Genomic DNA, 27,194 nt, shown 5'->3' with positions numbered 1-27,194 from the left:
GGGTATTTACGCACTGATAAACGAAAAGGTCCTATACATCTTCGTACACTGAGTATCGAGAAATACCATACGAAAGGCGTGCACGCGGTTATCGTTACAGTCGTGCGAAAATCACCTACTTTGCGCATTTGTTACGTATACCGGACAATTTTAACAGTGTGCGCAAAATTCAATTTTTCGCATATCTTCATAGAGGGTGTAAAGTGCTTAGTTTCTGCACTAGCGCAAAACATTAATAAATAAACGCGTAGCCGTGTACGAAATCAATGTGCTAAAGCGATATTTGTATACGAGAAATTGAATTTTGTGGGCAGAGTGGTAAAAATTGTACGCACTCATGACGTAGCATATACTATTTTTAAACGAGTGTCGACATCGCACTCGGCGTGTTGTGGACGGAGTGTATTAATTTTCAAAGTGACGGAAACTCGCGCTATACGTGAAAATCGGGTAAATGATACTTTTTAATACGAGATAGTGCAACGTCGAGCCACGCTTCATTCGATTAACTCTCGGCTGGAATAAAATGAAAAAAAAAAAATCCAGGAAAATCCCTTTTTCCCCTCGCAGACGCAACTTTTTCGTTTCGCACAAAGACCAGCGTATAATTACCCCCTCGTGCTCTCTTCGCCACCCAGCTCTGTTTTAGCCTCCACTAGTGCAGTTTTCGTTGTTGCTTTATTTTTTTTTTTTTTACGCTCGGCGTAACTTTCGCCCTCTTTACCGTGTCGTGCAGTTTCATCCTTTTAGCCCGGCGGACGGAACTGCGTATGAAACTGGATGGCTCTACCGGCAAAAAATAGAAAAAAAAAAAAAAAAAAAAACACCATCTCCGCGTACACGTCTCGTGCCAAGCTTATTTTCACTGAAAACCTGGTGTTTTTTTCTCGTACACCATGAAAATCCCTTCCAGCCCAACAGGAAAGTATTGATTTAAAGCTGATTTATCTTGTTTGCAGGTGAAATAATTCCCGGGGCTCGAAATATTCTGCTTACGCGCGCAAAGTACAGCCCGATTGGGTATATAATGCTGTGTACTCGCTGTTGAATAGATAGATTTACGATCCGACGGTGCTCGGATGTGTAGGCGTATATTTTTCCGAGCAGACGCTTATTGAATATGTTTCTCGGGCGCGTCCTCGTGTGATTTATCGCCATTCATTGAGCGTTTACTATTGGCGAGATTTTTAATTGACAATGGTAATTGTACTGCGTACCAGTTGGGTGTACAATACCGTGGGTGTGGCTTAACAGCTGTTTCGGTGTGATTAATTTGAAGCTTTGGGTGGGTTTAAGAATTTTGATTCCTAAAATCCACTTGAGCTCTTCGTATACGAAAAACAAAGTGAAATCAACGGAAATAGTTGGAATTATTTATAAATGTACACAAATTACAATATAATTAAATGACATCGGCAGTCTCATCAAGTCAATCAATTATAAAATTGTTTTGGATTTAAAATTTAAGTAGCCGACGAGTTAATTGATTAGGTGAATTTCATTGACTAGAAAGGATGTTTAGTTTTTAAATTCGTAAAATATTTGTGTACGAGGTGAATACGAATACACTGCACTACGTTAAAAAAAGTCTTGTTTTTACTTTAATGAGTTGTGGTACACCTTTTTATGAAGACCACGATAAATAATTTAAGTATCTTTCCCATCCAGATGAATACTACCATTTTCAAAATGATACGACAAACAACTAAAACATTTTATATGATTTAGCTTCGCAATGGATGAAAAATCACATGTTGAGATAAAATGACATAACTATGGTTTCTGTAATTTAAAATCAAAGTGGGGTATTCTGGTGATAATGTATGTGTGTGAGTATAATCAGTTTTATCTCAGAATTCACTCGACCGAATTTAATAAAGTTTGGCTTATTTGTTTTGTTTCTATTTTTTTTTATTTTTAGATACCTATCTTCATTTGAAAATTTTAAAAGTCGATTCTCTTATAAAAACTGATATTTCAGCTTTTAAGTGTTTTTTTAAAAGATATTTTACTGTAGACAATCCGAAATATCATGATATTTTCTACAAAAATATAGTGTTTTGATAAAATTAAAAAAAAAATTAGAAATGTGGGTGTGTATCAGTGTAAGTAGGCATATGTATAAAATTAATCACAATTTTGGATTACCTTCATAGATTTTAACACAACTAGGATCATTTCTTTTATTCTTGAGTTCTCATCATGGCTTAATAATAAAATTTCTACTTAATCAAATATTTGTATCAATTTTGATTTTGGAAAATCGTTTTTTTTTTTTTTTTGTTTAAGGGTATTCCTTGTTAAAAAATCATAAGTACCATAATATTTTTGTAAAAAAATGTACTTGGATACAATTTATAAAAATAGTAATGAGGATGTGCAATATTCTGGATAAATTATAAAAAAATGAAAGTTTTCATGATTTGATGAAAAAATAAAATCTGAAATGGATTGAATTAAAAAAAAAATTTACAAAAAAATAAGGCGAGAAAAATTTGTGCAATTAAACTGAAAATAATTTTATATAAGGTAGAAAATTGAAACTATAACCTTGCATAACACATTTTTTATTTTTTATTTTTAATATATTATTTTTTCACAATACCCATTTTTTGATACTATCCAAAATAAGAATTTTTTAGCAGAAATAATGCATTGTACTTTAAAAGAAAAATAAATTGAGAAAGAAAGTGCAAAGAATGTAATTTTTTTAGTATACTTTATTCGAAATTTAACAATCATGTTGAATTGTTTTCCTGCAAAATAATATATTCTTTCAGATAGTATTATATTATATGAGTAGAAATGGAAAAAAGAATTTCTGCAAATCAAAAGCCTTATACACTTCAGAAAAAAACCAATATTTTACTTAAATATATTTGAATGTCTATCAATACAGTTTTGCCTCTATACAAGTACAGCAATGTTTCAAAGAACAAAAGCACGCCGTGCACAAGGAGCAGAAATAGTCACTCTGCGAACCTAATTCACGTTTGCAGTCTGCAATATGGGAAAAAAAAAAAAAAAAACAATCGCAGCAAAGAGAACACGTCGATGGGGAAGAAGAAAAGAGTCAGAGATTAGCACAGTCAAAAGCTCACGAGGGGTCCTTCGGAACCACTGAAGCGTACTAATGCGTAAATGACGATGACTGCAATCATGATTCGAGAGGGTAGGATATGAAGAAAAAATTTTTTAGGGGAAGGAGCTATCTCTGCTTTGAAGAAAAGAGAGATGGAGTGAGATAGTGCTCTCGGGTTTAAAAGAGCACAATGGGAAGAGAAGATGAACAAGAAAAAGATTACGGGTTATAAGGGGAGTCGCATTTGGGGGAGGTAGGAAAAAAAAGGAGGAAAGAGCTTTGGGGGGGGGGGCGAGCAAATAATCGCGCTGCCCCGAAATCAAAAACTCACGGAGGAGAAGAAGCAGAAGGAGATGAAAATTAAATGCCGGCAGTCGTCGTTGTCACTCCGGGATTGTTTCGTCGCTTTGGCAAAGGAGGCGGAGAAGGCTATGTAAGGTAAGAGAGGGGGATATTAAAAACGATCGCTGCCAATTCCAAGCTGGATCTGTACGTATATATCCGCTTTGAACTGAATTTTTCTTTTCTGCTCGTGTTTGTCGAGATAAAAAAGGGTCTGTGTGAAGAGGATGGGTTTAACGTGTAGGCTTGTTTGTCTCGATAACTAAACGTGGAGATTTTCTTTTATTTATTTCATGGGCATAACAATATTTTATGAAGGATTAGAAAATTGTCAGCAAATTTTTATTTTATTATAATCACACAGTTTTTTCGTGATGGTATTGTACGTGTAAAAAAATATCATAACTGTTACGAATCATTTAAAATAATATCGTGGTGTACACTTCAACGGTATATTCTCAAGGGAAGACTCGTTACGTATTTTTTTAGTATTTATACTATGTTTTGAGTGTTTTTTGTTTTTCAATTTGCTGAAAAAGGGATTCTTCAAATTATTCAAATATTTCTTGAAGTACCTAACTTTATTACGCGAGTAAAAATATGCTATGCTACTTTGTGCAGGTACTTTCAAAGAGAAAATGTTAAACAGTTCCTGAATTTCATAATAAATGGCAGCAAAATTCATCGACTTCAAATGATAATAAAAAAAAAGATAAAATTATTCTTCGACGAAATTTTACCATTTGTTCCATCCTGTTTCGAACACTTACTGGTATAATTGAATGTTTCTTTTTATTTATTTTTCATTTTTCGTTATATTCAACCCTTTGAAAGTTAGAGAACCAAAAATTAATAAATTTTTTTTTTTTTTTTTTTTAATCGCGTTAACAATGTCGTATAATCAGTTGTCACAACTAGTTTTCAAAAAAAAAAAGAATCTTAAAAATGTAGTCTGTTTGATAAAACAACAAAGTTGATTTTCAGATCAAGTAATCTAATACACATTTTTTCATTTACCATAGAGCCAAACAAAACAATACTTCACCCACAGTGTTCATCGAAACTTGTCTATATCACCCCAAAATTCCTTCCAGCGAAATAAGCCGAGGGAAGGGTCAAAGCCATAAAGATATTCGATCGGAAATCAAATGTACCAAAGCGCGTGTATATGTATACATACACTAGAGGTCCAAGAAGACAATGATGGTCAGAGATATCATCCCGTGGCTCGGAAACTTTAGCAGATATCCATCGGAGGGGGAAAAAAATCGCTTCAGCAGTTCCCCGAGGGTGCATTGTCCGACCATCTCAACACGAAAACCCGTACCCTCGTATCACGGCTATCCTAAAACACGATATTCTACACCACGAAATATAAATAAACATGTGCAAACACCAACTCAGCCAAAACCCAACGCTTCTGAGGTGCAAAGAAGAAAAAAAAAATGCATGGAAAAAAGGACACGGAAATGAAATCGGCACCCCACAAGCGTCCCCCGGATCATCCGATATATATACCGTCCTCTTTTTTTTCCCCATCTCGTTTTCTCGCGGATACGACAACGCCGGAAGAATGCCAAACGGCACCGCTCGCACGTGACGCATTACCCTCACCCACCCAACGCCTCTCTCTCTCCATCCCCTTGCGCGGTCACGTTTTTCGCATACCACGATCCTCCCCCTATACCCACCATGCCCGTGTTGCGAGCAGGGGTTAAATTATGTTTCGCGCTATTCTACGCCGAGGAGTCGCCTGATCGGCATTATATTCCCGGCCGAAAAATGAGATATGGTATATTTTAGGGTCCACCGAAACGCTAAATTACCCTTGAACTGAAAAAAAATCGCTCAACCGCGTGAAAAAAAAATGTTTTCTCGCGCGTATAACCCACGGGCCATCAATCACCCGTTGCCGAAGCAATTTTGCGCAAACGTTGAAATCACAAGTGCGGCGATGTTTTTTTTTCTTCTTCTTTCTATTTTTTTCTCCCCTACTGTAAATAAGATTGAGAAAAAAACAACAACAACAATAACACGTGTCATGCTATGGCGTGCGTACAAACTTTAATCAGCGTCCGCATGCACGCGCCACCACGTATACATGTATAAGTTCGTACGTGCTAGTCAGGACGATAAGTGGATGAGTTATACGCCGCGCGCTTGGGTGAGAAAAACGAGCGCACGCGACCGCCGAGTCTTCCCTCAGGATGTTTCGTTTTCTCGCGCACATGTGTGCAAGATATACCCACGCATATACATGGGGGGGTGTGTACCCGCGTTGACGTGCGCCTGCGGCGTCTGACCGAACAAGCATACGTGAGCGCGCGGCGACGCTTCTTTTCTCGACATTTCTCTTGCTCCCTTTCCCATCACCCGCAGCATTCTTCTATATTTTTCGCATAGGTGCGCGAAGCAGGAAAAAGCACTCGCTACGATCATCGTTACTCCGCGTGTATATATATACCAGTGAAGTTCCCCCCCATGTTGTTACGAAGTTGGGACTGCGCAATGCGTATGTGGACGTCGGTGTGGGTGTGCTGTCAGCGAAATTTCAACGTGTTTCTGTGTAATAAGTTTTCGTATACGCGCAGCCAGGCTTGTTTTTGCTGTCCGAGCTTTTTCGAATATAGTAGGGATGAGGCAACATGAATTCCATAAGACTTTTCTTCCAAGTTCCAACGAGTCGTGGGTATTAGTTCCCTCCCTTCGTGATTATATATTCAATGACCCTAAAACTCGATGACCCAATTTGGGACTAGTAGCAAATTTTCCTTTACATGTTTATATGAATCCTTGCATTTATAACGTATAATTAACATGTTTGCTCCACTCTAATTACCCTTTACGATACAATGCACGACTTTTTTTAAAACTATTGTTCAACTTTTACGCTTCTGTCTGCGGGTATCCGTCTCAGCATTTTTTCATTTTTATTTCACCCATCCCACAGTCTCTAGCTTTTTGCTTCTTTCTCTATAATTTCGTTTTCGGGTGTATGTATGTCTCACTTTATTTGAAGCATCAGTTGCTTTGCTCTCACGAATGGGTCTTTATATAATATTTCCCACCTTTAAATGTCATTGGAACGATCAGTATCTTTGTTACTGTCTCTTGGCCTCTATCCCTCACTGTCTTTTATTCAGCTTCACTTTTCCACTCTGTTTCAATTAAGATTATTCGTGATGCTCTTGTCCCTTTCTTCATTTCCCTGTCCCCTTATGCACTTATTAGTCTCTATAAGCTATAAGTCTCTGCATTTCCATCACTTTATCGCTTAACTATACGTAACATTTATCTTCATAACGTTTTCCTCTTAATTTATGGTGATGCTTCTTCATGGGTTTAAAACTCCGTCTTCACATCTTTTTCTCCACGCATTTGTTGAAGTATTTTTTTTTTTCTTATTATATCTATTACCGAATTTCTTACTAAGCTTTTTCTTTTCATCAATTGTGTTTTCCATGGGAATTTCTTCATGTCATTTAATAACATGTAACTGTGTCTTCGTATCTGCGTCTCTTATTCTGTATTCACATTATATGAGGTTGTATTCTTGTACTTGCAAATGTGTCGTTTATAATGCCCTTGAATTTAATTTTAAGTATTTGTTTGTGTTTCTCTATCTTTTCACAGTACATATTTGCCTTCAAATTTCAGTGATTTTTACTCTATGAATCTGTTGTTTCTTCGTATTCTTCAAATTAGTTACATTCTTTATATCTTTGTGAAATTAAATATATGCACGTAGTTTTATTGCTTCCTTTTTTATCATGAATTGATTAAAAATGCAAATGTCAAATGCAGGGTAGGGAAAGACATGTAGAATGGCAATTAGGATTTGTGGAGATCACCTAAATTTGGGGAATGTGAGGGGATGAAAAACATGTAAAAATCTTGTGAGAGCTTTTTTGTTTGTTATGTTGTAAGGGTGACAGAGGGTATGAGGAATTCAAATAAAAAGCGTGAGGAGAATGTGGGGCAGTGTAGGGGAACATAGATGAAACTCATTCTTCGTATTGTTATATTTCTTACACGCGTGTTAAAATTGTCTAACTATATTATTGTGACGTATTAATATTGTACTTGCCGTGTAAAAAAGTAAAAAAAAAAAAAAAGGCAGTTAAAAAAATAATATAAAGAGGTGCTATCGGATCGCGAGAAAACATAATTAACGGAACTTCCTTGACCAAAAATTCATTGACAAGGACAGTCTATTTGTCAAACACATATAGATAAAGATAAGGTCAATATAGAGAGTTGAGATTCGTTTAAAATGGTTTCGTATTTCTCAATAGTAAAGAAGCTACGAACAAATATGTTTTTGACACGACAAGGTTACCAAAGGCTTAATAATATGTTTTGTAACACAAATCTTGTTCCTCAAAGTGGTACGTCATAAGGTGATTTCTTGAAAAATTTTGGATAACGAGTGTACCTTGAGCCTTAGCTATTGTATGTAATGAATAAATTAAACATCAGACACGAAAACATTTCTTTGAAAGACATATAAAAAATTTTCATTGTAGATACATCAGAAAGGCGATCTATCGGAGGTAAATTTTTTTTCAACCTACACTGAGTTTTTTACTTTTTTACTAACCCTTTTTTAGGCTCGTGAAAAAATTTCACCTTTGGGACAAAAATTTCGTTACTCTTTTATCCTATAATATCTCGTGCACTCATGTCAAAGAAAACCCGACTATTTTCGCCGTGGAGGGCTCAAAGGTGAAATTTAATTACTGCCAAAGAGCGCGTGTTTTCGTAATATTAATTACGCGCTCAAGTTACTTTTTTTCACTGAAAATCCCTCTTTCAAATTACTTTGCACGCAGTACAAGGCTCTTTTTCACGATTAGCATACACACTGTAATCAGTTTCCTTTCGGTCCACGAGCGATTTACTTCCTGCTTCGAACATTGAAAAAAAAAAAAACTCCACGAAACCTCATTTCTTTAAAACTTTGTAGGACCGTATGTATATGTATACTCGGATCCCAAAAACCCAGCCATCGTTTCCACCATCCGTACACTCGACAAAGGAAAAAAAAAAGCACAGTCTCCCAGCTCGCATCCCCCGTCTCATCAGAGAGAGCCGACCTGTTAATTGCGCGGAACCGTTTACGCCCAGCCCTCAACTTCTCGTCCATTTCGGTAATACACGGCGCACGGCTCGCTCCTGAATTCCCGCTTCGAGTGGACGACAAGCCGCTTTCGCCGAAAGTATACACAGGAGCTACGCCCGCTGCAGTTGGACCACCCCTACTGCTAATTATCCCTTTCGAAGTTCGGACGATGATAGGAGCGTGCGCTTGTAAGGGAAATTAAGGCTTGCGACGCACGAAGCGAAATGTGAAAAAAAAAAAAACCACACTAAACGCGGCTCTTGTTTCCCGCGGGGGAGGTGCGGAGGAGGTATAAATTCAAGCGACGCTGCAATTCTTCAGTCAGCTCGAATAAGTGCAAGCGTAAAATCAGCACCAACTTAGTACCCATCGCGTGCGTATATATGTATAAATATACACCTATACACATGATGTGTACGTATACGCAAGTGCGAGAGTTATTTATGAATGACTCGGCTGGCTAAAGCGTGCTCTTTTCAAGTGTACCTCGTGTGCACGAAAGGCGCGAGTGTGCGCGCGCGTGTAATGCCTATATAAATGTGCACGTCAAAGCGGTGCATCAAGAGACGTCGAAGCTTTTGAATGGACTAATTGCGCAACGCGTGCTTGCACTGGATGATTGCGTGCGTGCTTGGGAAATATCGTGGTGTGACAGCCTATACGTGGGTGCAGTTTAAAGAGCCGTGCGATCGCTTTTGCACGCGAGGTTGCAGATTTTTCAAGTGACTTACAAGGTTGTTGTTGTTTTTTTTTAATGGTTTTTTTACGCGTCGGTGGGTTTTTTTTTTTTTTTTTTTTTTTTCGTTATCCCAATAATTCGGAAAGAAATTCGTTTCATCGATATCGTTGTTTTCGAAAAAAAATCATTTATAATCAAAGACATGCTATGAAGATCAAAAGCCTGTGTAGATGTATACGTATTAAAAAAAAAAAAAAAAAAAAAAAAAAAAATGCTGTTTAACTTGGTACTGCTGTGAGTTTTAATTATTGAAAGCAAAAGAGCCAAACTCGAGTCTAAACTTTAGAAATGAGGGAAATCTATACTTAAAAACGTCTCAAGAAAATGATCCATCCACTACTTTTTATTTTATTCAATGTTTCATTCTACTCTTAACTAATAGAAATGGCCTTTTAATGTTATGATGTTGCATTTTTTTCATTTATCAGTTTTTTTTTTTCTTTCAAATCTGATCCTAATAGCCTCCTTTTAATATAGTCTTGGATTAATAATTTCTCCAAAATATTATTTTATAAGAAAAAAGAACCATTCCATCAAAGTTTTGTCATAGTCCAACATGTCCTCATCGTAAAACTAACTCGACTACGTAATTATGCATTTTACCATTATACGCTAATCTCGATAATGGCAATGTATACATATCGTTGAAACTCTGATTTGAATGTATCAAAGTTTTGGACGAGGTTTCGCTGAAATATTCAACGTTTGATTTGTAGATACGTTTCATACAATAGCCCTCCACGAATATTTTCATACAAATCGTAATCAACGGTGGGTCTGATTTTTTTCCAACAACGAAGCTTGTACTCCTACTGTTTATATTACCCAGCAAACATTCTTTTATGGCAACAAACTTCATTTTTACGACATGCAATAAAGTCCAACGCGAAAACCCTATATAATCCATGCACATGCAAAAACAAACAGTATTAATCCCTCCGAGTAACGTTTCGTGCATTCAAAATGAAAAAGCGTTATCGAATGCATTGGAAAATTTTATGAAACATCGTCCGTGATTGCAGTATTTTATTTCGCATTCGAGAAAATTTTTGCCCCAAACTTATTTGAATACCCAACAAAAATGAAGTAATCCGTAAAAGCCGAATGAAATATATTTTTTCACACCCTCTTTTTTTTAATTGTAGTGATGTTCAAAGGAAACAGCTTACTTTTATTATCTACGAATAGCAACGCAATCAACTGGAAAAAAAATCTGTACTTCATTGGACGAGACATTTAATTATTTGATACAATCGATCCTAATACCTTTTTGTTCTTGATATCTTTTTCGCTTGTCAAGCTCAGGACTCAAACAAACAAACAAAAACAACTAGTATAACATGAAAAGCTCCACTCTTCCACTAGCACAAACATAGGCGTATCACGTATCACAAAACCAATCAATGGTACCATAGTTTTCTTTTCATTATAGACACAAAGAAGCAAAAAAAAAAAAAAGTACGCTGCCAAGATCGTCCGTCTCGATAATTGTTTTTCCATACGCCCTTCGTAAATTCCCATCCAAGAATACATAATTTTTCCATCAACTCCGCACACAACGACCAATTACTCGCCTCCCGGAAAATCCGCCCGAATAATCCCGGCGATCCACTCTTGATCCTCAAATCGTGCGATCCGCTTTTTCTTCCTTCTCCGTGATCCCTGGGATATAAAAAAAAAAAAAAAAGATATCGAGTCGGAAGTTAAAAAAGGGAAGTATCCATGGGGCATCAACCGGTCCGCGATAATGATGGTGCAGGCTGGCTGTATTTAAAAACCAGGAGAAAAAAAAGAAGGATGCCTCGTTCACATGGTCCCCGTCGCGCAACAATAACCGACATCGATAAATCGACGACAGCCCGAGTGACACGTGGCAAGGATGAAAAAGCACCGTGGAAAGAAAGAAAAAAAAAAGCTCCCTGCGTACGACAAGTGAGTCCTTCCCCTCGCGATCGATTACACAAAACTCCGAAGCTTTGGCAGCAGCACAACCTCCGTTTCCGTTAATGCTCCTCTAATGAGAGCCACCAACTTTCTCTTCTGTATACATGATTCTTTTTTATTTTATTTCATTTTTTTTTTTTCTTTCACTGCCAGATGCAGTTGGTTCTGTTCTTTATTTGCTCGTGGCTGCTTTTTCCTCTTTGCACTCCCCAGCTTGTAATTCATATCACGGGACCGTCGAGGGGATGGACGGACACGCGCCCGGGAAGGAAGAAATATTTGATCGGCACGAGTGGCTTATTCGAGTGCGGCTATACACGTGGGGTGTTGTGTTTCTGATTGTCCCATGTTATTGATAGACACGTGGATCTGGCGGGGGGTATTTTTCGCGAATAGAAAGCACACGGTCGAGTGCTCACCTCTGGGTTGCATGGAGGGTCGCTGTGTGGCGAGGGATAGGGAGTTTGTGTTTACTGAGCTAATTGATGAATCGAGTGTTACGGGTATGGTGGATTTTTCGGGATGAGAAATTTTGTTGGAAAACTATAGGTGGGGAGTTTGGGAAGATTTTTGCGGCTTAGGTGTTCGATTGGCTGTTGCATGACAATGGATTGAAGCAGCTTGTGGTACACAAATACCGTGACTCTTTATAAAAAAAAAAAAAAAATTATATCTGGTACGTGTTCATTAAAAAAGACTTTAGGTTCACAGTGGTGATCACCCCCAAGTTGAGTCATCAGAACCCTACAACGTTTGCATTTAAAATTATTTCTGGTAAATGCTTTCGTGAAAAATTTTTCAAGAGTTCCGAGTTTATTGTAATACCCATCATTTGACTAGATAATCGTACTGGTTAAGTGCATTCGAAAAAGATATTTTTAAAAAATGTCACGTTAGACGTTGAAAAGTTGGATATAAAAAAGACGTTTAAATTCATATCCTTTAAAAAGTTGGATCGATTTATATTTATGAACTGAAAGGAGGAAAAAAAGGAGTAAAAAAAATTGACGTGACTCTGAAATCCCTCCACCAACTCATTTGAAAGTTTACCCCAACGACACACGCGATGCCCTTTACCAGATATGCATACATATATACACACACACACATATATCGATATATCCTGTGGACATTTGAAATTCATATTTTGCGGACGGGGATTTTGCGTTTCAGATCATATGAGCACGATCTGCAAGAATCACTTTTTACGCGATATCTACCGGAAGATCGAGGGCGCGGTGCTCATCTCGCAAAACGAGCGGAACCTAGACTGCGCCATCACCTTCCAGACGAACAGCATACTCCAGCGGTTCATGCTCAAGTTCGATAAGCTACAGCTGGACTGCAACGATCATCTCTACATTTACGACGGTGCTCACTCGGTTGGCAGCTTCAAAGTGAGTTTTTGTACAATTTTTTACGTATACCTTGCTTATATCTCATTCAGAAAAATTTCTGGTTTGAAACTGTCTGATTATTTGTTTTTTTGTTACGTTTATGCAGTTTGAATGGGCTTTGAGACTTTTACGAATATTTCACTAGCAACAGCTTAACCAAGATGTAAATTGTGCAGCAACAAAATAATCTCTAAAGTTGAGAAGCGCACCCACCATTATGATATATGATGAAGTATACATCCAATACAAAATATGTCTGTATACAACTTCATAAAAATTGAGACTAGAAATAGGAATTATTCACACTTTAAAATGTTTCACTTGATTGAGCTTATCATCGTACCTTAAAGGGTAAAGAATCGTACAATTTTCTCATCCAAGGAATTGCTGAATTACTTTTATATTTGTATTAACGTGTTTTCATGCAAACAATCGTAACATTAAAGAAATAATTTAATAGCTTTAAAACACCTAAAGTCCCTGAAACTATGGAAATTATTTGTGAAAAGTTATAAAAATTATGCATGTTACTAACTTTACACATTTCTAAAAACGGAATCCAAATTTAGTTATCATACTAATTATGCTAAAATAGAGATTCAGCCGAAGTAATTTGCTGTTAAATATGAAAACGATCATCGCTCGTACAACCACTGTTTTCTTTGATGTTGTATTAATTTCTTGCAGTCTGTCTGTTCCATATTTTTTCCAATTTTTTTTTATTTTTTCTATTGTACCAGATTACTCTAAAAATTTGTAGCGTCTAATTTTACTTTTAGTTTGTAATATAATTTTTGAAATGTAGATTTTACATATGCCATTCTCTTTAGATATTGTATAATAATTTGTCTTTTTCAATTGGTTAGTAATTTAATATTTTTCCTTTATGTTGTTTTCTTATTTTCTCACGTATCTTTAGTGTATGCCTAGAATCCTCTTCTTCTACATATCACGATATGCACTTGTTATTGTCCAATTTTTTCTCCTTTTTTTTAAACCAAACTTCTTTTTCTTATTCAAAATACTTATATTTTTGTTAAACAGAATGAGGTTTAATGAACAATCTTGTCTCGTCACTCACATAAGCGTCCAAAATTGTTTTGAAACTTTGACCCTCCTTTTAAACCACGTGAGCAGATTTATATATATATATAATTTGATCTCTTTATTTTTTGTTTCCGCTCATTTTTTTTCTCTCAGCTCGAAAGATTTTTGTCCTCTCAATCAAATGCTTCTTTGAGACATAAATTAAGCAAAAATAGTTTATATGCATCAGATGGACTGGGTCAGCAATATCAGAGTATAATATACAGTAATTTAACGAAAAGGGAATTAAAAATATTTTACTCCGGCCTTTGAAGTTTAGAGTAAGTTTAAAAATGTGCCCAAACACTTGGATTAACACAGTATAACTAAAAAAAATGAAGTCCACGCCTCCCAAAAAAAAATTAACTAAACTGATGAAAATTTCATGACAACACCACCTCCACTCGATCAATCCAACACTCATCCTCGCAAACGTCAATCTTCGTCAGCACTTGAGACTTTAAGCGTCACGTTCACGAACGCACCGCGTCAGGCGCACATGGTCATTGGCATGCAATCGTTACCCGCTTCATTAATCAGCGTAACTCCGGCAACAGTAGTCCCTGGAGATATTGAAATACCGGACGATTTTTCCACCCGACAATTACGCGCGAACAGTGACTGGAACTTTGGCTCGAAAAGCTGAATTTTAATGCCCCGTGTATTAAAAATTCCAAAAGTTGGGCCATTAATCAAGTAGCGTTTCTTCTTGACTTTTTTCTCCCTCTCTAGCCTTCGATCCAATACCATCAGCTTGGACCCTGGGCTCTATCTGTTTCCTTTGAAGGCCCAACTTTTCCGCGGGAAAAATCCCACGGAATACCAATACTCACGGCGAAGGACTCGACTTTTCGGACAGTGCCGTTTTTTACTTGTGCTCCATCGCGAAGGAAGCTAATATTCGCACTGAATGAGCAAAGCCCGATGGATCTCTTTTGCGCTTACAATGAAGCTTCATGAATTATTGATACGATTGTCCGGCATCGGAAAAGCGTAATAAGTTATTTTCGCGGTCTGAAAGGTACTCCCTATGAAAATATTGAATTATCGACCGCCAGCATAATAAATATATTCTCGCGTGCCCGCATCCGCTGCTGATTATCGGATTTTGCGCCTGAAAGGAATATTTTACGTTGGAAAGTGTACGTGATTCAACTCCAATGGTAATTAATGCTCGGTATCTTCGGGACGTAAGAATAAATTATTTGATCGAATGGAAAGCCTTTGGATTTAGTTTTTTAACTTATTCATTTGCGTGCAGAACGAGTAGATTCTTCTGGGTTTTTGAAAAACTTATCCACCATCTGCTAACCATTTGGGGGTAAATGAGGTTGCTCGTCCCTGACTTCGAGGTTAAAGACGTGACTTTAACTAAGGGTAATTTTCAACTAATTGGTACTCTAATTAAGGTGGATAAAGTTATTTGAAAAAAGTTATGATTGACCAGGTACTCTTGGTAAAATTCAATTTTACGAAGTTTATAGTTAAAATTGACATATTTCTTTATCAATTCAAAAAAACTATGAAAATCCCCAATTGTGCTGCATATCCCAAATTAAGGTAAAAGATAAAGTGGATAAAAGACTATCTAAAATTTTTGTGAAACACTCGTCAAAAAAGTTTTAACTTTTTAAACTATATGTGGATAAATTTTTCGAATGAATTTAGCGAAGAAGCATACCGTGAAAAATCAGGTTGATAGTAGACGATTCACAAGTTTTCTGGTTAGTTTTTACTTTTTTTAAACTTTCACATGGCTGAGTTCGAGGTTGAGTGACTTAACTTCATCAACAATCTCTTAAATGCCCATCGCATTTTATTGCTTTCAGATTTAGCGAGTAGCCATATTCAATCGCAGTCGATACAAAAAATTTGACTTGGAAAAATACTCTATTCTTAATCAGTAAATTTTTTGTTTCACATCATGGTAAATTATATAACTTCCCCATATTTGCATCACAAACATCGTCAAATTTAATTCACCCAAACTATTTTTTTCGCCAACACAATAGTAATTACCAAGTTGAATACATTAGGTAGCGGAACCGGAGCATTATAAGGTAAGCGAAACAACAACAACCAAAAACAATTTGTACACGCGCAAGTCCAAAGTCCCAACGAACATCCTGCTCGCCGCTAAAGAAGAAAAGTAGGCGGAGTCGTTAATACGGGAACAAAAGAAGCTCGTTACGTACCTGATGCGCACAAATATCTACCGGTTCGAGCAGCACGCGAGCAAACAAAAGGGGTGGGGGCTGGTATGGCATACATGTCGTATGTATACAACAGCCCATGCACGGAAGGTCGAGAACGAGAGAGCAAAGAGTCCCCGAGTTTTGCATAATGCCCTTACCTCCTCCTCCTCCTCCTCCTCCTCCTCCTCCTGGGTTCTCGATTTCACTGGTGTGGGTTAACTTTAATCTTTTTTATGGTCCACGTAATGGGCCGTTAAGCGCGCCTTTATTGCCGCCACGCTCCTTTTCTCCCTTTCTTTCTCTTACACGAGAAGATGGACCATTTCGAGAGCCGTGCCGGCTGACGCCATCCACCCCGCCTTTCCTATTACACAACCTCTGGCTGCTGCGTGCGATTTTCGTCCTACAATACTGCCTTCACCACCGGCTTTCTTTATTCCGCTTCTTATTTTAGCTTGGCTCTCTCTATCTGCTACTCGATATCGCGGGGGTGGGATTTGCAATTACACGCTGTCGCTTCGATGTTGAAGTTTGACTTCAAGCCCAGTGCTTATGGTGTGCGTTGTTGGGGATGCATTGCATCACGGTACTCGAGTCAGATAATCAATGGATTGATTGAGTAGCATCGAGTTTTTATCCTTCTAAACGGTGTTTTCCTAAGTCTGAAAAAATTATAATTTTTTTGAAGTTACACTTCATGTACTGGGACAATGTTTTTAGATTTAGAACGGAAAATCATACTAATGATCGAAAAGGACTGTAATTGTTCAGTGAGTCATCTTTTTTTTTTACTATTACTACTACAGATCAACTTGTGTATTCATATACATTATGTGAATCCTAATGCTGGTTCCCTAATTTACAAGAAAAAAAAGAGAATTCATACAAGAATGATAGGACATTAATATATTTCTTGCATAAAAGTTTGTTCTCTTAATGTTATTTTTCTGTTTGCAGAATGTATATTGTCAAGGTTTTGTTATTTATTAATTTTTAATGATTTTTTAAAAGTGTTCGCACTTTTTAAAAAAAAATTTCAACCACAATCATAATAAAAATAATGTTCAAAAGTAGTGACAACCAATACAATCTCATTTACGGCATGGTAATTATTATTCTAATCAGAGAAAAAAGTATAATTACATTTTAAATAACGTCGTCAATATCGTGATATTTGGTTACTGTTAATCATTTTGCAATTCTGTTTCTTGATTTAAAAAAAATTACTACATTATTGAGTATCAATTTCTTACTGTAATGGGCGAACAATTACTTTTTAAATTTACCTTTCAATCATTTTACTTTAATGTTATCAGGATCATATAACAAACCAAAAATTGTGGTAAAAATGTTTTTAATGGATGTGAAAAATGATTTTTTTTTGTACTTAAAATTGTTTTCTTCAATATTTCAGTATATTTTTTTTTCTTTTCTATCAAAATAATGTATTTATTCTGCATTTGGTAATAACGGTGAGAAGTAATTTTTCTTTAAACATATACAATAATTTTTTTCGAACGAATACTTGTTTGAATAAACAAATGTATAATTAACACATGAATGAATGCTCAAAGAATCAACCCAACACGTAATTGGTACAAAAATATTTCAAACGTTTGTTGGTCTTTAAAATTTATTATTCAATATAATTTTATTACATCCTCTTATCGTGATAAGAGTTCGTAATTCCATCAGCAATGTATGGGCTTGACGCGTTACCAAGCAGTAGTTCTTAAGTGCTCGTATTCCACGTGATCTGTAAATTCATCCTTTAGAATAAAAGCTTTCCCACACTCGAAGCAGGGAAAAACGTGCTTGATTTGAACATGTTTCCTAAGATCGCTCCACTTGTTGAAAATCGAGGAACAATTAGCGGAGCAGTTGTACCTGTGCTCCAAGTTCATATGCTTCTCGAGATCTTCGTTTTGCTGAAAATCTTTTTGACAATAGAGACAGCGGGGTGTATATTTAAAAGTTGTATACCTTGTAAGCTCACAAGTTTGGGAGTAATACTTCAGAGACATGGTGAAGTGTAGGGTGTGCTCGAACTCCATGTGCTTGACGAAATCGAGCCATTGGATGAAAGATGTTCCACAACTGTAGCAGGGATAGGTGTGCTTGGATTGAAGGTGTAGTTTGAAGTCTTTCATGTTGGTAAAGGGATGTGAACATGTTGAGCAACAACTAAATGTCTTCATCTGACACTCGTCCATGATTATTAGAGATGTTCCCACACAAGTCGTTGCTAACTGTGATTCTATGGGCTTGGGTTTTGTAGTTGTAGCTGGTTTTTAGAGGCGTTTATGTTGGCGCTGGCTAGCTAATTTTCTGCGGGAAAAAGAAAACATACAGTGTTAATACTTTCTGGAAGATTTTTGGCACGCAAATTTTACTAAGACTGTAACTTCGTTAAAAATTTTTTGTATACTAGTCTGGAGCGCTAAGATCATTCTTTTTCCTTACACCTCCGCCGAAAGTTCGTTCCATCTGACCCGATTTTGAGCTAGAAAAAGCCTCATATCAGTCCTGCCATATATGCGCAGAACGAAGTGCGCAGATATATATAGTTATATATTCAGCACCGAGAAGCAGCAGTAGTTATACAATACATATATATATATATATATACGGCTAACGGAGTTATAACCTTTATAGTTTATACAACACAGAAAATCATTGGATATTTATTTACATAAATTATTGGATGTATATGTATATTTTTTTTTTTTTGCACAATTTACATGTATAAATAAATTTATTAATTTCACATGAACAGAGTACACAACACAAAATTAAAACTACCAAATTAATGTTTTTTTGATCAGTTACTTTCACTTTAATGATTTATTTAGTATATAAATGTAGTATATACATGTCATATTACAAAAATAAACTATGAAATCTTTTATTTAATCGAATTATGCTTATCACAATTATAATAGTTATTGATAATAACCTGATTTATTTTGCACTTACGGATATAAACATTAGAATTTTTAAAATGATCTTTATAGGATCCATGATTCGAATTTAAACGGATTTCTCTTCCTCTCGTTTTGCCAGCACGAGCAACCTGCACAAATCCTCGGCCCAATCTGATTCTATATAGTAATTATAATACAGTCTCGGCGAGCGTATATATATAGATATACCTATACACATGTACACTCATCTACGTGCATTTAAGTGGTATTGTTCGAGCGACCGATCGATCAATAATAATGCATAATGCACTAAATCTTTGACTGGATCTTTAAACCATCATTTTTAACAAAATTAAAACCGTGGTGACGAACTTTCGGCGGAGGTGTAAGGAAAAAAAGTATACGTACCACGGCCAAAAAGTGGGGCTACATCTGACCGCGCATTACCGATAATATAGCGCGGTCAGTAATAGCCCCACTTTCTGGCCTAGGTACGTAATGTACTATATCATAATGCCTTATTATTTCTTCAACTTTCATGCGCATGAACATTCTAGATGTTTGTCCACCAACGACATGTAGGAGAGGAAGGAGCGTAGGTTGATAAGTCGTGGAAAAACTGGGAATGAACAAAGTGAGACGAGTATTCATTAATTGAAAAAAAAAAAAAAAATGTAGTCACCGTTATATCCAATTATTGTCATTAAAAAGTATCGGTCGGAATTTCGAAAATCACTCGCTTATAAAAATAAATAAGAAATCCACGAATGATCAGTAAAATCTGATAATTGTTGGATTACCTAATAACAAGAAACACTTACCACTTACGGAGTACAGCTCCTAAAAAATTTGGAGAATGGTCGGAGAACAAAAGGCGGTGTCCGAGTGGTCAGCGATGGACGAAGAGCAGTAGCGTACTGTTGCTTTTACAAGCTAACGAAGAGAAAGAGGAATAAAGTTCTTGACGCTAATGCACAAGCCCCAAAAAGTTGTGCGATACAAGAGCTTCGGAAAACACACACATACACAATAGATATCGTGCTTATCGATACCACACATTTGTCATTACCTGCTAATTAGAGCTACTATATTTTTCGTAAACTCGCATAATAGATAACGTTACCAAAAAGTTTTTTCTCAGGAGAATAGATTTACAGTTCTTTTCCACTTTTGACGATAGATTCTCAAGTGGTTTTTTGTTAATTAGACACATTTCTTGTTAATTAGAGTAACTTATTGCTACTTTGTTTGAACATTTGCTTCATTATATTTACGTACATTTATACCTACGTACCCACTATTTTATAAATTCCATTTCAAGCAACTTTTTAACAAACTTCCAAAGTCCATTTATCTGGGTAGGTTTAAAATTAAGGTAGTTAGGGTTAAAAATTTAAAGAGTTGCACATGCTGAATGTGGATGTGGATATTGAAATAACGCAAAACACAAAGTCACGATTTTCTACATCTGTATTCAGTATGTATATTTCTCCAAGATAGTGAGATATAGTTGATGATATAGTAGTAGGTATTTTATGCTGCTCAGTTATGACAGTCTAACTTGTTTAATTTAAATAAATAACTTATATAAATTTGTGCAGTGTAATAGTTTGCTGATAAAGTACATATGGTTTCCATTGAGCAGAGTGAGCTTTACGAGCTTCCAAGAAATGAATAACTCCATTAAGCTATAGGAAAATTTAAAGGAAATTTTTTTTTTTTTTTTTTTTGATAAGACGTGAAACTTGCTTTCGAAATGTACCAAGAAAAAAAAGTGTATTATAGCTCATAGTTAAATTTTTTCTTTAAAAAGGTACTATTGTACCTACCACATAAGTCAAAATACAGCTAGTTATTAGTATGTTTTGCGTAGTAATTAATGTTAGTATTGTAAGTTATCCACACAAGAATATGCCATTATAGTGTTTGGAATGAAAATAGTTATTATTGGAAATATGTGTATGTCTCTGTCTCTATTTGTACGTGAGTGAGTGAGTAATAAGTCATAAATCTACTTTCTATTTCAAAACATCCTGTCACACTATTTCGTTTTTTTTTTATTGTAAGAATACCAACATTTTCTTAAAAACAAGATGTAGTTAGTCAACATAAATTATAGAGCAGAATTTAGTGAGTGGTACATGCACGGTCTTGGATAACCATTGGGATGGATCTTGGGAACCCCCAATTTTTTTTGCTGTACTGTTCTTAGCCACAAAAGCAACAACAAGATGGTTTAGTTCCAATCGATCCCAGTCTGGTTTATGAGCAATTAAAAACATGGCAATGTTACGATCCCAGCTTTATCAACTGATAATGAGTGTCACGCATAAAATGACCTACAAATTTTCGTGTTTAAAATACGTATGGCAATCAGCCTACCAATGAGGCATAGTTTTATTGAAAAATTCACCAATTATAGCATCATCAAACGCAAACAAAACAATTCTATAGAAAAATATCCCACTTGTTCTATTAATAGCGTATTGAATCAATTGTACGTCGCAAAGAAGCCACATCCATTGTCCGTATGAGCTACCTCGGAGCACTTGAAACTTCTATTCTGTCACGTTGGATCAGTTATCAACTGTTTAACCCACTTAAGTACGTGTACTCCTCAAGCATAGACGAATTCTTTTGACAACACAAATTGACCACACTAAACGCGCATGAGAAGGTATATATGAGCTTACCAAATCAGAATGCATGTAACTATACAAGTGAGCCGATTTCATGTGCACAGTTAGGAATACTTCAACCAACCGGTATCTAGGCTCGTATACATAAAAGCCAAAGTCAGCGTTAAAGTTATGTACTTTACTACATAGAAATGGCTTCCTATTGAGTAGTTGGTGGGTATATCGATTTACGCGAGGCTTTCTGATGTTAAAAGTTTTCCATAACGATGCAACTTTGGAATAAAGGTATTTCATCGTTCGACTCGTAGAAGCTGTATTTATACCGAGTAATAAGGTATCCTGCATCCGTACGTTCGTCTATTTGTCTATGTATTATATTCACATGGCAATGGCTGGCTTATACACAGTAGTGGAAACTATCTGCAGGTTAATAAGGCTACTGTTTAGAATTGCTGGTCGTGTTGTTTAAGGGAACTTGTTATCTTAACAAAGACGTGGATTGTCGTTGTGGAGCATATTATGTTTTGCTTACCTTTGGGGGCCTTCTAATTATTTTGTTTTTCTTCCTTATCAAGATGGTGCTACAGGAAATAATAGTTTTCATTAGTAGTGACCAAAATAATAAAATAGGAAAAAATTTGTGTACAATGATAAAATTTACCGTGTAAGATTTTAGAGAATTAAATGCTAAAACTAATGTTCCTATGGTTTGTCGTACGTGTGAAAAATTACTGTCGATGCAAAAACTTAAGTATTGATGTTAACGCAAATTGCCGTAGGTCATATGAGAATTATTAGTTTTTCATTGTGAATTGTGTCTCAATTATATAAATTACGAAAATGTAGTCATCAGACTTGAAAAGATGTTCACAGTAATTTTTTAATGTTCAAATAATTTTCTACCAAAACAATATTGTTCATCCCTAAAGTTGACTAAAGAATACCTGTAAAAACATCTAGCATACAACATATAGTTGGCTTAGTATTTCTATAGTTTAGGTTCTATGGCTAATTTTGGGTTGAATATATGCGTAAGTTTTTAAAGAAATCTACTTTATGTTAAATAAATAAATTTTCTTCGTAGTTACCAAATCAGTCATTGGATTAAAAAATATATCAGTGATTTCATCATACTCAATGGTTGGCCCGGAACGGCCAAAAAAAAAGCCACCAGCATTAAATTGTGTTTTGTTACAAAGGAATTTACACAACGAAATGAGAACAACAATTTCCCTAATTGTTGGTATTAAAAATTACTTTTTTAAAGTATAACTAATATCATTAAATGATAATGCTACACGACACTATTATACGTGGAATATCCGTTAAACGTATAGCGTTTCCAAAGGAAACTGTAAATTAAAACCTCTTCTCATACCCTCATAATCGAGTCTTCCGGTGCTCTTACCCCAATAATTTTTCAATCACCGTCACGTCATTACCATCCCAAGAGTATCCCAGATAAAACAGCTCAGGTATCCTGTTTGGCGCTCCCAAATTACAAAGTCGACAGCCCAAGCCACACCGGCCATCTTCATTTTCCGCGCGTGCTGCATAGTTTGGCGTCACCACCAACTTCATCAGAGAGCAATTCCCGATGATTTTTTTATTTCTCCCCCAACAGCTGCACGGCAGTCGGTGTATAAGTACAGTGGAGCTCCAAAGCTCTCCCGTACGTCCTTCGCCATTTCCGCGTACACTTCCATCCACACACACACACACACACACACATCGAGTAGATCCACATTAATCCGGGGCACGGTGCTTGCGGTAATTACGTGGTGGCCCCACTACACTCGTTGCCCGATACGGTGTGCACCTCCTCCACTTCGTCTTCCGGAGGGAAACGACGCAATATTGCGCCTCTCGCAGCAGCCAGACGAGCAAGAAACTTTTCACGTGGGGAATACCACCTCGAGATTTAAGCTCCGACCGCATTTCATTCGTCAGGCCTCGCTGACGTCGCCGCGCGTAGCTTTGGAAGGCCACGAGAAAGATTACGTGTGTGTGCGCTAGTCCAAGTCTAATTACACGCCTCGCGAAAGATTACAAGTAAAGCAGAAACCTGGAACTGTTATGGGTAACGGGGAGGTTCGCGAGTGTTGCTGTTTTCTTGGAAATTCTTGCGCTACGGTGACTTTGGTCTTTTTTTTTTTTTTTTTTTTTTTTTTTCAGTGAATTCGTGGGGTTTTCTCTGAGCAGTTTTTTTTATCAACTCAAGATTCTTTAGAAGTTTTACATGGAGTTTTAGTCGAAATGTCTTCAAGATTTATAAAGGAAAAAACAAGGTATTTGGTGGAAAACCATACACCTCTGGTGAATCGCCTTTGTGGCATCTATACCTAACGTGGATCACATGTGTGTTCTATTGTGGTATCCATGAAATACTTGGTTTGATAGATAATTTATTAGCTCAGACTGAAGATAAACAAAGTACCAGGCATGTTTTGTCGCTTGAGAGTATAATAAGGTACCAATTAGGCCAAGCTCTAAGAAAAGTACCAATTCGATCGAGTGTAATAGAAAGGTACAATTTGGAAAAAAAGGACGATTTCTCGATACTTAGCCAACACGATTCGATTCCAATTCTGGAAATAAAAAAAATTTGAGTGCTCGATACGAATTGCGATTTTATCCTTTACATCACAATATTTGTAAGCTTGTTGAAAATGTTCCCACTTTCACTTTTAACGCAAGGACGCACCTTCTTAAGCAACATAATTAATATTGTGAAACAATGATTCCTCAATTACACTTAGGCAATCCATCCCTTTGTCCATCGGCACGTATGAACGTTTCATTGGATGAATAGAAAAACTGAGTAACCAGGTGACACATGTTTTCATATGAACGTGTGACACAAGAAAAACTCGTGTAATAAATGTGAAAAGACGCAAAAAATAAACAAAATTCACCCTTTGTTATTTTTGAAGCCATAACGACATTTTTCTCTTTGAAAAAGCGCACACTCATGAGTAGTCCCACCCTAAACTGCTACATCACAAATACAACCATTATCGAGCATAAAAGCGACGATCCATAACCCTATGAGAACTCCCATATACGGCAGTGGGTACACGTAACTATATATATACGCCTTTCAGCACTTTTTGTCACCCATACTCATATACACACCACCAAAGTCCACATATACAAGCCATTACGTACATGCACGATTCAACTGTCCAGCATTGCTCGGAAATACCAACCAATTTGCCATCTTTTTCCTTCCACGAGTAAACAGTAGGTACACACACACACACACACTCTGTTTCCCCTTTGTACACAACGATAAAAAGAAGAAAAAAAGAGGTCAACACGGTACCAGGACTGAGATGCAATTATGATAAACACCGAGAGAAAGAGTTTTCCTATCAACGCGCGGAGAAAGCCAGAACAGAGCCATCCCCCTCCTCACGCTCTTCTCGCACGTACATATATGTCTCACGCATAACAACACAAAGCTTATTTTTTGTTCCTTCCTGTACTCGTTCACCTCTCGCTTGAGTGTGTCACTACGTGTACGTATACGCGTATTTGCGCGGGTGATGAAATGACGATAAGTTCCTTACTTTTTCCCTCTCCCTCCCCCGCATAGTCAATATTTACAACAACCAACGCGGGCTAATGGGCGCGCTGATGAAGATTGAACTAGCTCATATACGTTCGAGGTTTTTTTCCCTCCGTTTGACACGTCTTGTCTCGCGTACGAATGATGGTTGTTGTAACGATCGACCTGTCGGTGTATAGAAATACTTTTCACGAGGCTAATTACTAAACAATTTCGGAATAATTCAATATACATTCACAGTCTGGAGAAAAATTTAAAAAAAAACGTTTCTCTCACAATGTAATTGTTCGCGTGAAAAGGCTGAGATCGAAAAACCAAAAGTATTTCCGACCGAAGACTTTTATCGGGGAAAATAATCCGCGCCAAGTGGCCCGGACCCGATCAATATACACCTGCACCATATCGATTCCCCCGCGAAAGGAGATAAAACAAATCGAAGCTCTCGCCCGGAATTAAAATCGATTCGCGCGACGCGCACCTCCTGCAAACCAAAGCGCGTCCACCGTGGGCAAAAATTCTCCCGTCGCGTATCTTAACAGCCGTAGCATAAACAAACAGAGCACGCTCGGAGTGGATGAAAAAAAAAAAAAAAAAAAAAAAAAAAAATGTAATTTACGACCGGAGAGAGAGAAAGAGCGTTTAATGGGAAAATTCAATGGAGGCAGCGGAATGAAAAGTCCCGGGTCTCCGATTCCAAATTCAAATGAGCCCCCGCGGGGGGACGGGAGCAGCGATTAGGATTCAATAAGCGCGCGAGAATCGCTCCTCCTCCTCGAGGTTGACTCGTGGAGCGCGCAGAGAGACGCATGTGCCGATCAGAGAGAGAGAGAGAGAAAAAAAAGACACACCTGCGAAAGAGAACAGCGAATGTTAAGTGGATAATGAGAAATCGTCGGGTAGGGGGGGAGCAAACGGTATGGGGAAAACTGACGACGGCGATTAAAATTCTCGAGGTGGAAATAACGAGTGGGAGGATGGACGATACCGTGATGAAATAGAGTATGGGAGGTGGTAGTAAAGGTATATAGTAGAAGGACGAAGGAAGGAAGGAAGGAAGGGAGGGAGGAGGGTCATATTGATCCGTGCATTAAGGGTTGATTCATCCCTGACTAGGTGACGACGACGAGACTCGCTTGTTTGTACATGTGTACGTCATGTGTGCACGTACACGCCCACCAAAGCAGCTCCAGACGGCCGTCGACCTTACCTATGGCCATTTATCGCTGTTGTTGCAGTATATACGATACGTGCACATATGGCTCGGTAGACACCGCCTGCTGCACTTGCATTTCCGTGACGAGAGAATTGTGCGGTATCGCGTGGCGCGTGTTTGTTTTGCGGGTGTACTGTGTATTTGTATACGTGTTGTGCTCGTTGGCGCTTTCGACGGGCCGTGTACAAGTTGCCCGGTTCGATTTTGTGGGTTTGGTTCACGTTTTTGTTGGCTCACGAGTTTAAATAAGGCTCCGCTTTTCCCCCTTGGCTTTTCGATTTTTTTCGGTTTCAGAGCTTTCGACCGACAAAGCCTCTTGCGGAGTATCGCGTTTCGTAACGTTTCAGGGTATTGGAAATCCCCGTACGAAAGTTTACGTGGCGGGAAAAACGAAAATGCGAAAGCGGTCTCTTTTGAAATACAAAGGCTCGCTAACGAGTAAAAAATTATGCACTCTGATTGTTATTTTTCACTGGGCTGTTGTGAGAGTAAGTCATCTTTTCCAAGTTGCATGTAGATATAACAAAGAACCGCTCGCTGATTTTCAAGTAGTATACACCAGCGTGTGGTCAGACATGGCGCAACCCTTGGATATTTCGCGATCGTACCAGTGTTTTTCGAGCAGTTGTTAAACAATTTGAGATACGAGTACTTTTTCTCTATTCAGTGATGTTTTAGAGGAGGAAAAAAGGGGGGCGATCGATTCGTGCTACCCTTCCACGCAAGTCCGGGGACACAAAAGCGTATCCAAAGGAGCCCCGTTCGTTTTTTAAGTACCTGGTGGCAGAGAGCTACGGGCACCTAATTTAACAAATCCCGGGGATTTACCTCCCACGTATGTGTCCCGACTTTGCATACGTATATATACGCGCTGTCCTCTGCGAAGGATCGCCCGGCCCTCCTTTGATCCCCGGATTACCAACTCCGTCTGAAATACAAC

General features: G+C 37.4%; 1 protein-coding gene across 1 annotated transcript in view; it reads left to right on the top strand.

Moving 5' to 3' along the window:
- Positions 1 to 27,194, top strand: part of LOC106640595 (lost and found) — a 56,746-nt gene that overhangs the window by 2,436 nt on the left and 27,116 nt on the right. The window contains exon 2 of the mRNA XM_089589775.1: positions 12,403 to 12,626. Coding sequence (XP_089445901.1) covers positions 12,403 to 12,626 — 224 coding nt within the window. The remainder of the gene's footprint in view (positions 1 to 12,402; positions 12,627 to 27,194) is intronic.

Source organism: Copidosoma floridanum, unplaced genomic scaffold (genome assembly GCF_036245765.1).
Source record: "Copidosoma floridanum isolate Cflo_tuat_1 unplaced genomic scaffold, Cflo_Japanese_pri ptg000001l, whole genome shotgun sequence".
Taxonomy (NCBI): Eukaryota; Metazoa; Arthropoda; class Insecta; order Hymenoptera; family Encyrtidae; genus Copidosoma; species Copidosoma floridanum.
This window is presented reverse-complemented; position numbering and strand designations above follow the sequence as displayed.